The 13,449-nt window shown below is 48.6% G+C and overlaps 1 protein-coding gene across 7 annotated transcripts in view; it reads left to right on the top strand.

The window, feature by feature from the left end:
* Nucleotides 1–13,438, top strand: part of FAM219A (family with sequence similarity 219 member A) — a 51,586-nt gene extending 38,148 nt beyond the window's left edge. For 3 of the 7 annotated variants that reach the window (XM_059657184.1, XM_059657182.1, XM_059657188.1), the window contains 5 exons: nucleotides 5,768–5,867; nucleotides 8,959–9,061; nucleotides 9,308–9,388; nucleotides 10,028–10,082; nucleotides 10,592–13,438. In XM_059657184.1, the coding sequence (XP_059513167.1) occupies nucleotides 5,768–5,867; nucleotides 8,959–9,061; nucleotides 9,308–9,388; nucleotides 10,028–10,082; nucleotides 10,592–10,750 (498 nt within the window). In that variant the 3' untranslated portion in view covers nucleotides 10,751–13,438. The remainder of the gene's footprint in view (nucleotides 1–5,767; nucleotides 5,868–8,958; nucleotides 9,062–9,307; nucleotides 9,389–10,027; nucleotides 10,083–10,591) is intronic. The other 4 variants (XM_059657187.1, XM_059657185.1, XM_059657186.1 and 1 more) reach the window with 3 other exon arrangements.
* Nucleotides 13,439–13,449: the final 11 nt, after the last annotated feature.

Raw genomic sequence — 13,449 nt, 5'->3', positions numbered from 1 at the left:
TCTAAGAATTCTTCTGGCACTTTTGCCTTCCTGTAGTTATATTGGCTCTGCACTGGCCATTAGCCTATATATATCCTGTTCCAGAAACAGTAAGACAGGGCTATTAATCATTTCTATAGTCGGTGGAGAATTTGAAGGGTTGCAGAAACATGGGTTGCTATTAGAGATGAATTTCAATGTCTGTCTCTGCTGAGTGTTTATTAATAATCTTGCTAATCCCCACTCTAGTTCCCGGATCTAACTCCTGTCAGATGTCCTTGGGGACATTTTAAATTCTCCCTGACTTCTTGGAGCCAGATGCTTCCTTCTGCCTGGGTTCCTCTCTGATACTTATATTCATGAATATTTCACATTTAATCTCCCTGATTACATTTCCATGTGATGATCATAGTGCATTGGCTACATCTCTCAGGAAAGACATACAGGAAGCCCACAGAAAAAGGCTTGAGTTTGCAGGCACAGTGCCTGAGATCTTTGTTCTTGCCACTCAGATGGCCTTCCATCATGGACAGTGACTGGGAGATGCTGCCTGGTGGGCTTTGCATGTGGCCTCTTGGTCTAGGGCTTTGCACCCTGGCTCATGACCAAAAGGGACTGGCATTTTCACTCGGGGATCAAATGGCACCAGGACCCGCCCAGTGTCCTGGAGGACCACATGTGGGTCCTTGTGACCAGAGTTGCTTAATAGCTTCCCAGCCCCCAGACAGGCCCCATCCTTCCTGCAATGCTATCATTGCTGCCAAGTACCTCCAGTCTGAGAGAAGAAATTGATGAACTTATCTGTACCGGGGAGGAAAAAATTCGTCCCAAATGCCCAAGGGCTTGTGCTTTAAAAGTCAGTCCAGGGAAATGACAGTGAGGCTTAACACTCTCATGGGATGGATGGGGCGAAGGGTTATGGAGAAGATGCATGATTGGAAGACTATAGATTTAGAAGTCATCAATGTAAACATGTTAATCCAAGCTGTAGGAGATATCAGGGTTCCCCAGAGAGACAGGAGGAGGACTGAGGTCAGGACTCTGCAGAGGAAGCAAAGGACTGTGGGATGAGAGAGAAATGAGTGTCCTGAAAGCCAGTGAAGGAAACTACTTCCAAATAGATGTGGGATGTGTGACATGTGATAAATGCTACAGAAAAAGTAATGTGACTAGGACATTGTAAAGGTGTCAGTGCTTCCCTGGTAGGGTCCCACAGGCACCTTTGAGAAGCCCCCTCAGGTTGCTTTGGGAGTGAGCCCTCCCTGTGGCCGAAGGGAAAGCCAGAGCCCGAACTGTCAGGTCTCCATGTTTCCTACGGTAGCCACTGCCGGGACGTTCTGGCTGCAGAGAGGCACGTAAGGGCCACCAGAGCCTGCTTGCCAAGGCTTAGGGAACAGGTGCCGTCAGTGAGAAGTCTCCCGAGGAGCTGCGCCGGGGAGGCCACGGACAAGGACTGGAAAGGTTTGAGGCCTGGGAAGCTGCTTGAGGTGCAGCCACTGCGGCACACAGCCTTTCCAGCACAGAGCCTCCTGCCGGGTCCACCTCAACCACAGCTAAGGGTTGGGGGTCAGAGCAGAGGACAGAAGCCCAGGTTCTGCCCTCAGGAACTTGCGAACACAGCCCACGCAGGGCCTTGTGCTCTAGGTGTCTTTAAGGAACACAGATAAGGTCAGGATTTCCCTCCCAAATATTCTAGACTTTTCCCTTTCCCGTTGGTGACAAGCATGTTTTCGTTTCCACTGCCTCATTCTAAAGGGAACAAAAGCTACCATAATGAGTATACTAGGTGTACCGGTTAATAATGCGGATTTTTTCAATAGGTGGAGTTACCCATATGTTGATATATATGCGATTTGACATGTATGCTATTTTGTTGTATTGACAACAAGCTTCAAAACTTCATATGTCAAATTTTCTGATATTTTTATACCTAAAAATGTCGAATTTCGTGCCAAAAAGCATTTGCAGGAAATTTTAATTCATTATTTTGAGGAAAAGTGCTGCTGAAAGTTATCGTATACCTCGGGAAGCTTATGGTGAACATGCTCCATCTCAAGATACTTGTGAGCGCTGGTTTAAATGCTTTAGCCCTAACCGGTTTGGCTCAGTGAATAGAGCAGTGATGGCGAACCTTTTGAGCTTGGCATGTCAGCATTTTGAAAAACCCTAACTTAACTCTGGTGCCGTGTCACATATAGAAATTTTTTGACATTTTCAACCATAGTAAAACAAAGACTTATATTCCCAATATTTATTTTATATATTTAAATGCCATTTAACAAAGAAAAATCAACCAAAAAAATGAGTTCACGTGTCACCTCCGACACGCATGTCATAGGTTCACCATCACTGGAATAGAGCGTTGGCCTGCGGACTGAAAGGTCTCAGGTTCGATTCTGCTCAAGGGCATGTACCTTGGTTGTAGGCACATCCCCAGTAGAGTGTGTGCAGGAGGCAACTGATTGATGTTTCTCTCTCATCGATGTTTCTAACTCTCTATCCCTCTCCCTTCCTCTCTGTACAAAAAAAAGTCAATAATATATATATTTTTAAATAAATAAATGATTTAAAAGTGATGATTTCTATGTTAAAGACAAAGAATGTCCAGGTCAACCGAAAAAGTTTGAAGACCAACAATTACAAGCATTATTGGATGAAGATGCATATCAAACTCAAAAACAACTTGCAGAAAGATTAAACATTGCTCAGCAAACTATTTCCGATCGTTTACAAGCAATGGGAAAGATTTTAAAGGAAGGAAACGGGTGCCACATCAACTGAACGAAACACAAATGAAAAACTGAAAAGTCATCAGTAAAATGTTGCTTCAACAGCACGAAAGAAAGTCTTTTTTGCATCAAATTGTGACTGGCGACGAAAAGTGGATTTATTTTGAGAATCCCAAATGCACAAAATCATGGGTTGATCCAGGTCATCCATCAACATCGACTGTGAGGCCAAATAGCTTCAGAAAGAAAACAATGCTCTGCGTTTGGTGGGATCAGGAAGGTGTGGTGTATTATGAGCTTCTAAAACCAGGAGAAACCGTTAATACTGATCGCTACTGACAACAAATAATCAATTTGAACCACGCTTTGATCATGAAACAACCAGAATGGGCCAGAAGACACGGCAAAGTAATTTTGCTTCATGATGACACACCATCACACACTTCAAAACCAGTTAAAGACACGTTAAAAGATCTTGCCTGGGAAGTATTATACCACCCTCTGTATTCACCAGACCTTGCTCCTTCAAATTACCATTTGGTCCCATCGATGGCACACATATTTTCTGAGCAGCACTTCAAAACGTATGAAGAAATGGAAAATTGGGTCTCTGAATGGTCTGCCTCAAAACAAGAAAAGATCTATTGGGATGGTATTCACAAATTACCTGAAAGATGGGGGAAATGTGTAGCTAGGGGAGGGACATTACTTTGAATAAAGCACTTTTGATGTTTCTCTTGAAATTATCATGTTTTCTTTGATTACAAATCCCACATTTTTAACCGGTAAAGGGTCAATCCGCATTTTTAACCGGTACCTATGATATTAACATCTTTAGAAAATTTGACATATGAAGTTTTGAAGCTTGTTGTCAATACAACAAAATAGCATACATATAAAATCGCATATATATCAACATATGTGTAACTCCGGCTATTGAAAAAATCCACATTATTGACAGAAAACTTCCCCCACCTGGTGAAAGAAATGGACTTACAGGTCCAAGAAGCGCGGAGAACCCCACACAAAAGGAATCCAAAGAGGACCACACCAAGACACATCATAATTAAAATGCCAAGAGCAAAAGACAAAGAGAAAATCCTAAAAGCAGCAAGAGAAAGAAGCTCAGTTACCTACAAGGGAATACCCATACGACTGTCAGCTGATTTCTCAACAGAAACTTTGCAGGCCAGAAGGGAGTGGCAAGAAATATTCAAAGTGATGAATACCAAGAACCTACAACCAAGATTACTTTATCCAGCAAAGCTATCATTCAGAATTGAAGGTCAGATAAAGAGCTTCACAGATAAGGAAAAGCTAAAGGAGTTCATCACCACCAAACCAGGATTATATGAAATGCTGAAAGGTATCCTTTAAGAAGAGGAAGAGGAAGAAAAAGGTAAAGATACAAATTATGAACAACAAATATGCATCTATCAACAAGTGAATCTAAGAATCAAGTGAATAAATAATCTGATGAACAGAATGAACTGTTGATTATAATAGAATCAGGGACATAGAAAGGGAATGGACTCACTATTCTTGGTGGGGAAAGGGGTGTGGGAGATGTGGGAAGAGACTAGACAAAAATTGTGCACCTAGGGATGAGGACAGTGGGGGGGGAGTGAGGGCGGAGGGTGGGGCGGGAACTGGGAGGAGGGGAGTTATGGGGGGGGAAAAGAGGAACAAATGTAATAATCTGAACAATAAAGATTTAATTAAAAAAAAAAAGTTTGGGACCTTTACCTCCAAGTAAATATCCCCTTGGGAAAAAAAAAAAAAAAAGAAAAAATCCACATTATTAATGGTACACCCGTAGCCACACAGATCTCTGGGCCTGACACTGTGGGGCCAGTCCTGCAGCATTCTACCTGCCTCCCTGTCTGCCCTCTACATCCCCAGAGACAGAACAGGCACAGCCATGGATCCACCCTGCAATCCTCAGACTCTGTCGTTCTAGGCCAGTGATGGTGAACCTATGACACGCGTGTCGGAGGTGACACGTGAACTAATTTTTTTTGGTTAATTTTTCTTTGTTAAATGACATTTAAATATATAAAATAAATATCAAAAATATACATCTTTGTTTTACTATGGTTGCAAACATCAAAAAATTTCTATATGTGACACGGCACCACAGTTAAGTTAGGGTTTTTCAAAATGCTGGCACGCCAAGCTCAAAAGGTTCGCCATCACTGTTCTAGGCAGATACCTTGGATCAATAGGTATCAATAGGTACTAGTATCAATAGATCATCAGTGTCTCATGGAGAATGTGAATGACCTTCCAACTGACTGAGGCAGGGTTGGCCAGGGCCCTGGATCCTGTAGCAGAGGTTTGTGCTGTTTTCGAGGGAAGAGTGAGGCTAGATTAATGAGCAAGCAGCACAGGACTAACTCACCACCAGCTGATTTGTCAGTATTTGTCTTCTCACCTACCATACACAGCCAACCTTTTAGGCTTTCGAGAAGACATTCTTTAAAGTCTTTAAACTTTACTCATCTGTAAAGTTCTCGTGAGAACTCTTTTTTGTATGGCCTGGTTGGCCAGTCAGTTCTCTGGATCCTGTGAAGGGACCTGTCTAGTGCTAGAGGAAATGGAGGGGGGAGGGGGTGTGAAGGCCTGTCGTATGGAGCAGCTACTCTGACCTTAATGCAGACTTAAACTCACAGGAACCTAGAAAGACCTTTCCAAACAAGTACACGGGAAGGGCCCTGGGGAGCAAGCAACTAGTATGGGAGGTTGGAGAAGGAGAGCCTGTGGGCTTCAAGAATTGCGGTGGGCCTTCTGCAGGAGGCCAGATGACCCAGGACTGAGAAGATAGGCATCCAGGTGAGTGTAAGTGAGGCCGGGATCCTTCGCTCTTCTACCCAGTTCAGGATCTTCCTCTCAAGGTGGACGGGTCTGCCTCTCCCTCCCTGAATCTCCTGCCTGCTGTCAGGGGCGGATGCTCTCAGCGGTCCAGGGGTCAGGTGGGAAGGCCAGCTTCCGGGCTGAGAGCAGCAGCCTCCTGTGTCCACTTCCTTAAACTTCCTGTCTCTCTGCTTTCTCCCTGCCAGGACCCAGCCGCCGCCTCCATCTCAGACGGAGACTGTGATGCCCGGGAGGGTGAGTCAGTAGCCATGAATTACAAACCATCCCCGCTCCAAGTAAAGCTGGGTGAGTGGGTCTGGGGGGTGAGAGAGATGCGGGGAATGGACCAGGTGCTCTGGGCTGGGTCTGCAAATGGTGCCACACATTAAACCACCTAGGGCCAGATGGCTCCAAGACTCAAGCCACCAAGTCACTGTCACTGCCAGGTACCTTATTTCCTGCAAGGCAAAGAGGGACGTTACAGTGCTCTGCAGGACCCAAAACTCTAGGAGGCGTCTCTGAGGCCAAGATGGCTCCAGTTATTCCAGGGGAGAGGGGCAGGGATAAAGGCGTGGCAGTCCCATTCAACACTGAACCGGGCTGCGAAGCTGCCTTCGAGGTGGGTGGCAGTTGCTATGTCTGAGGGTTAGAAAGAATGAGGATTCCAAAGCCTAGAAGCTGAGCCCCTGTCCCCATTCCATCCTCAGCCCATCTGGACATCTCAGGGCCTAGTGGGCTCCAGTTTCGGGGAGCTTTTTCTTAGTGTTTTTTAGTAAACTCAAATATCTCTCCCCCTTTCCAGGGTCACCTTTCCCTTGGGGTTTTTCTCATGTCCATTCGGAAGTCAGTTGACGCTACAGCCTGCTCTTTGAAGTCATTTGGCTCCCAGCCACTGCCCATAGCTCCAGCAGCTGCTGTTCTCACTTCACCCTAGGCCCAACCCTGCCCCTGTCTCTTCAGGGACCAAGGCTGCTTCATATAATAGGCTTTTATTAAAAATTTGGGCCGAAACCGGTTTGGCTCAGTGGATAGAGCGTCGGCCTGCGGACTGAAGGGTCCCGGGTTCGATTCCGGTCGGGGGCATGTACCTGGGTTGCGGGCACATCCCCAGTGGGAGATGTGCAGGAGGCAGCTGATCGATGTTTCTCTTTCATCAATGTTTCTAACTCTCTATCTATCTCCCTTCCTCTCTGTAAAAAATCAATAAAAATATATTTTAAAAAAATTTGGTTTGTGAAGAGAAATTACAACACAGTACATCCAGGAGAGTTTACAGTCACATACAGGTGATCACTAGCCTTCAAACTCCTCTGCCATCCCGACTCCTCAGGCTCCAGCTGCCCACTGAACGTGGGCCCCTCAGCAGTCCTAAGAGCCTACACCTTCTATCCTAAACCTTCTCCCGCTGCAGCTGCCAGGACTCCCTTTTCACAGAGTTCTGTTCTTTTATTTTTTTGAAAAAAGGTTGTTGTTTTTTTACCTTGCTTTTCTCCTTCCAGACCACAGCTAGAGAACCCCTCAGGCTGTTTTTCTAAACAAGAGAGCAGCTCTCTCAGTGGAATTTGTTCCTCTTCCAAAGATATCAGACTCAAAGTACAGCGAGTTTTGTATATTATTGTTTAATTTAACAATACAAGTGTCCTAACAAGTATAACTTCTTTTATTCTCCCTATCACGTCTTCTCCCAAGATAATCATTCCAAGTTTTTGTTTTTTACTTTTAAAAAATATATATATATACTTTTATTGATTTCAGAGAGGAAGGGAGAGGGAAAGAAACATGAATGATGAAAGAGAATCACACCCCCCACTGGGGACCGTATATGCTCTGACTGGGAATCCACCCATGACGTCCTGGTTCATAGGTCGATGCCTAACCACTGAGCCACACCCGTCAGGCCGACTTTTACTTTTTGTTGTATTTAACATAAGTGGTAACATACTGTACACATTTTCTGAAACTTCTTTTGTTTTTGTTTTCCACTTAATGTCTTGGAACTTCTTCCAATGCCAGTAATATAGAGGATGATTTCATTCTTTTAAGTAGTTGCATAGTAGACTGTAGTTTGGTTTTGCCAGTTTATTCTTTGCATTTTTTCACTTTCAAACATGCTTTTAAAATAACAATTTTTTCCTTTACCGTTACATTACCACCGAACTCCTCATTAAAATTCAAAACCTTGCCCAGTAGCACTAAGGGGGAAAATCACCACCACCACCTCCAGGAATTTTAAGGCAAGTTGCACCCCCTAGAGGCTTGGAGTGGTAATGGTAGCTGCTGCCTGCTGAAAAGAGGCTGGGGGAAAACTGAAGGAGCCAGATGAGCAGTGGCAAAGTAAAGAGGGTCAGCCACCTGGAGATGAGAGAATCAGAGACAGGGCAGTCAGAGGAAATTCCAGAGTCACGGTTGCCGGAAATGCCCACCCATCCTTCCTCTCCGGAGCTGTGGTTATTTTATGAGTACTTTCCCCTAGCATCCCTCTCCACCCAACAGTCCCTTTCCCCACATCTAAGCTCTACTTGAGATGAGTAGGAAGGGTAGACAGGCCTCTTCCAGGGCCTGGCAGATTACTGGTTCCTGGTAACAGTGCCACACACCAGACAGTAGGTCACCTGGTGGCCAGCCCCACGAATCTGGTGGGCTCTGGAGCCTCAGAGAACTCCAGAGGCTAGCAGAGAGTCAGAAGGATAGCCAGAGGGGCTGGGCTCCCCCAGCCTCATGCCCCTGACCCTGCCGGCCCCATTCTGCCTCTCCTACTCCTTAACCCTTGGTGGCTCCTTTTCCTCCCACATTAATCCCAAACCCCTCTATCTGGCATTCAAGGTCATGCCCTGAGTTTGTCATCAGAGGGAGTCCCTAGCCCCTTAGCACAGGTCCTGGGATTGGTGACATAGATGTTGTTAATAAACAAATGACTGAATAAATGTACCTTACTTTTTCAACCTGTCCTCCATCTTCACCCTCCATTCCATCCAGATCCACACTTACTATGCTCACTTCTAAATGCATTTCTGTATACACTATCCCTCCTTCCTAGAATGCCCTGCTCTCTCCAGTTCAAGATGTTGTCTGTAGGAAGCCCTGATGGCCCCATCCTTCTGCTTCATCTCTCCCTCTCTAACCTTTCTCTGGCATTGAGCACACACTAACTGCTCCACAGGGGAGTACAGCTCCTGGAAGACAGGGGTCAGCTTTCCCGTTGCCCCTCACTATCTGTCTCAGGTTGTGCAGGGCCAAGTACTGTCCCCACCGAGCAGCAGAGCCTGGAATTAGGATCCCTCCACAGTTCCTACAGAAGCAGAGTTTCCCAATGGAGGCCCAGCCTAGGCTGCCCTGAGCAGTAAGGTAGGGTGGTCCTGGGGGCAGGACACAGCTTCCTTCCCATATTCCCCTGCAGAGAAGCAACGGGAGCTGGCCCGGAAGGGCTCCCTGAAGAATGGAAGTATGGGTAGCCCTGTAATCCAACAACCCAAGAAGAACACTGTCATGGCCCGGACAAGGTAGACACCCCCACACACACACCCCACCTGGACCCTGCCAGTCAGCATCTGTCCTGATGCTGGTCCTGAGCCTTCCCCTCTTCCCTCCTCCCTCAGGCCTAGCTCCTCTCTGAGAGCAGAGACTCTCAACAGAATCCAAGAGGGAGGGAGAGGGGGAAGGGAAGTGGTGGGGTGGGGCCCAACCCAATTCCTCACCAGACTTGTGTGCTCCCGTTGCCAATCCAATCCCCCAAATTCTCCACCCAGGCTGGTCGTTCCCAATAAAGGCTATTCCTCGCTTGACCAGAGCCCAGACGAGAAGCCACTGGTAGCCCTTGACACTGACAGGTGTGTACGGGGACGTTGGGGCAGCTGGGCAAGCCACAGGAACCTGTGTGAGCATACAGGTGGACTGTACAGGCCATACCTGTTATAGTGTCAGAATTTAGATATTCCTCAGACAGCCAGGAACTCTCCAAGGATGAAGCCCCCAGGGACTGGAATTTTTACCCAGTGGGGAAGAGCAGAGAGAGGAAAATGGGACTGATACAATCTATTGCTATTCTGGGACAACTGATCCAATGGCTGCCCTGAGAATGGGCACTGATTCAATGCTTAATACCTTGCCCCCTGCAAGGGAGCAGCCCTACTGCTGGGAACACACCTGGCTAGACCTGGACTTTGGGAAAACTCAACAAGCCAGGGTGATTTGAGCCTAGATAAAAAGGGGGAGGGGTGGGGGGAAAGAAATAGCATCTCTACTCAGAAAGAGGTTAAGGGTGGCAATTTATTTAGAAAGGTGGGGCTAGGGAACCTGTCTTAAAACTCCACTGGTACAGCAAGCAGTTTTCATTTAGATTGAGCTGTTTATTTGGAAGTGTGGGAGAAGGGTGGGGTATTGACTGGTGGGGGTCGGGGGTGGTGCAGGGAGTTTTCTATTTAATTTCCAGGAATCACTTCCCTCTGTCTCCTTTTCTCCATGGCCAGCGATGATGACTTTGACATGTCCAGATACTCCTCTTCTGGCTACTCCTCTGCTGAGGTGAGGCCCCACCCTTCCTACCCTAGACACACCCCTCCAAGCAGGGATGGGCCAATGCCAAATCACACCTGAGCGGTGCTATGGGCCAAGCGAGGCAGAGCCGCTGTGGGGGTGGGTCCTAAATGTGGCAGGGCTGAATAAAGGTGAGGCTGTTAGACTCTGGCCTCAACCTAGGGGATCCTGGGATTAGGGTGGGACTTGAACCCAGGATTGTCACATAGAATGCAACGTGAAAAACAGATGACACCAAACGGGGATGTGCCTCAAGTAGGAGCAGGGCCCCAATAGAGACAGGACCTGAGGTGGGAAGTTACCTGTAGAATGGGGTGGGGTCTATCATGGGGCAGAGCCTCACAAGGAAGTGCCTGTAAAGAAAGTGAGGCCAGAACTGCATTAGGGGTGAAGCCAGGGGTTTCTGGAGAGACCGGGGATGGGACAGCTCTGGGGAAGGCCTGGTGGTTGGTGCCCCTGGATCCCTGGAGCCTGACCTCCCTCCCCTTTGTCTACAGCAGATCAACCAAGATTTGAACATCCAGCTGCTGAAGGATGGCTACCGGTTAGATGAGATCCCCGACGACGAGGACCTGGACCTCATTCCCCCCAAGTCCGTGAACCCCACTTGCATGTGCTGCCAGGCCACATCCTCCACTGCCTGCCACATTCAGTAGTGGGTGGGGCCGCCGCAGCCAATGGAGCCGGGCCACTGGGGGCCAGGTTAGACAGGGCAGGGGCAGACCCCTCCCCAGCTCTTCTGCCAGCCCCCCGGCCCCGCGTCCCCTACAGCCGCCAACCTCGTAAAAGTCATTGCTTCCTCCTATGGTAGGACGTGTACCTCTGTGTGTTCATGGAGCCGGAGAAACCAAAACCGGGTCTCTCTCTACCCCAGAAACTGAGGAGGGGAAGGGGCTGTTTGTCCAGTTACTTGGGGGACTGTGCCCAGCACCTTTTTGCTCTCCCAAAGCTACAGTCCAGTGGGAGAGTGGGGGACTGGACAGCAGGGAGGCCAACAGTAATGAGTGGGAGGGATCACAAAGCCAGGGGCTTGGCCCCACCCCATGAAGCCATGAACCCCCAGCCCAGTAAGGAAAGGGACTCTGAGGTAGAAAGGCCCAGTGGAGTGGGGGCAAGGTCTAGCACCTTGGAGCCCCTCCAGCAGCCCCTGTTGGCCATGTACCTATTTGCATTTCTCCCCTCATCTCCAGATGGGAAGCCTGGCAAAGTTGTCCAGTGGAATATTGTCCCCCACCTATCGGATCACTGCCTACTTCCTCCTCTTTGCCCCATTCACCCCTTCCTTCCTTCCTTCCTTCCTTCCTTCCTTCCTTCCTTCCTTCCTTCCTTCCTTCCTTCTTTCCTTGTTCTCTGAGTTGAGGGTAAGAGGCCTTAGAGACAGGCCAGAGTTTGGGATGGTTGGGATGAAATGATCTGTCCTCGCCTGCCCCTAACCAATGTATCTCTCTGCCAACCCCCTCCCCCCCCCCCCACACACACACACACACGCACTCACACACACAAACGCTTCTGTTCATTGCCCTCTGTCCCAGGCTAGAAGCAGGAGGTAACACTAGCCTCGAATGCCCCATTCCCATCTCACTCCAGCCCAGAATTTCAAATCCTTCTTCCCAGTAAGAACCTTCAAGGGAGCAAGCTTAGGAGAATGCTATGGCTGCCTGGGTATGGCAGGGAGCGCTTGATAGGATGCGTGTGTGCCTGCGGCTGTCAGGGTGTGCGTCTGTCTCTGTGCGGGCCTGTCTTTTCAGATGTCTGCTTCTGTCCTAGATGGTGAGGAAGTGTCTGTGTGGTCTGTTACAGTGTGAGAGGCTGTTCAGCAGTGCCGTGGACTGAGAGCCCTGGACTGGGACTCAGAGCCTGGTTCTAGCCCCGCTCTGGCTCTGTCCCAGTGGTCTTCAACAAGCCGCTGCGTTCCCTGGGCTTCAACTGTCAAATGAGCAGCGTCTGCACGTTCTGAAGAAACTTTGTCAGAGGAATTTCTGTGGAGGGGCACGGGGAGGTCTCTGTGTGTCTTTGAGTATACCTAGGAGGCTTCCTGAGTTGTATGCCTGTGTGAAAAGGAGAAGGGGGAGTTCCTATGGGGCCTGTGTATGTTTGCGTGCATGCAGATCTAGTTGGGAATACGTGTGTGTGTCTATGAATGAGTATGTGTGTGAGTATATATTGTGTATGTGGGTATATGGGGTGTCTGTGAGTCAGAATGTGTGTACTGCTGTCTCTGCTGCAGTTGCTGGGGTGGGGAAGATGCCAGAGAAGCTGATGATGAAAGTCAAGGTCCTCCCCTGGGACTGGCCAATATAGACCTGCCCCATGTAAAGAAAAATGAAAGCACAGTTAGCCTAAGACTGCTCTGGTCTATGCCCCCACAAACCCCATATCCCAGGGCCAGGGTGTATACCCTCCACTCTTCCGTGCTGCCACCTCACAGCCCAGTCCCTGGGAGGTGGAGCTGGAAGGGGGAGAGGGTGATGAGAGAATAAGGCTGCTACTTAGGAAGGGTAGCAGCTCTCCCTGTACTACACCCAGGGGTCGCCAGCTCCAAAGTACTAAGGTGAAGCTCTCCAACCGGTAACCCAGCCCTACCTCCTCTTGTACAGGAACCCTGGTTAGATGATGAGAAAATGCCAAAGGGAGACAAGGACAGAGACGATATCTGCAGGGCCCACAAGGCCCATACCAGCCCCCAACTGTGCCCATCTCTCCCACCAAGGTCAGATCCCTACACCCTGTCATCTGGGCCCCAGAGCCAAGCCTCCTACTACTATCACCATCACCCTGGGTTTCTTGACTCACTCTTCGAGAACATGGGTACTTCCTCTTTTCTAAGTAGGGCCCCACCAGGGCTCATTTAGACTGCTACCTTTGCTGCTGATTTGCTGTGTGACTACGGCCCACTGCTGAACCCCTCTGTCCCTGAGGAACCAGGGAACACTCCCTCCACGCAGGACATACCTAGTTCCCTGGCAGGCAAGGACTTCCAACTGAGGCAGTGTACACGTGGTGGGGAGAGGTAGGAGGCTGGCAGCCAGCACCTCTGGGTCTAGGAAGTGTGTGGTTCCCTCCTCCCCTGTCTGGGAGGATGGAGGGGAGGAATTGAGGCCTTAGCTTGCCCCCTGTCATTCTTCCCCCTTGTAGATACTGCCTTAACACTCCCTCAACCCTCAGCTCTGGCTGCCACCCAGCCAGGTTTCTCCGTGCTCACTAATTTATTTCCAGGAAGGTGTGTGGAAGACATGAGCCGTGTATAATATTTTTTTTTAACATTTCCATCGCAGTATTGACCATCATCCTTGATTGTGTATCGTGTAACACAAATAATGATATTAAAGGCATCAAACAAGTCAGCCTCAGCTCC

The sequence above is a fragment of the Myotis daubentonii genome, chromosome 11 (assembly GCF_963259705.1).
Source record: "Myotis daubentonii chromosome 11, mMyoDau2.1, whole genome shotgun sequence".
NCBI lineage: Eukaryota > Metazoa > Chordata > Mammalia > Chiroptera > Vespertilionidae > Myotis > Myotis daubentonii.
Note: the sequence above shows the minus strand (reverse complement) of the source record. Positions and strands in the feature narration are given on the sequence as shown.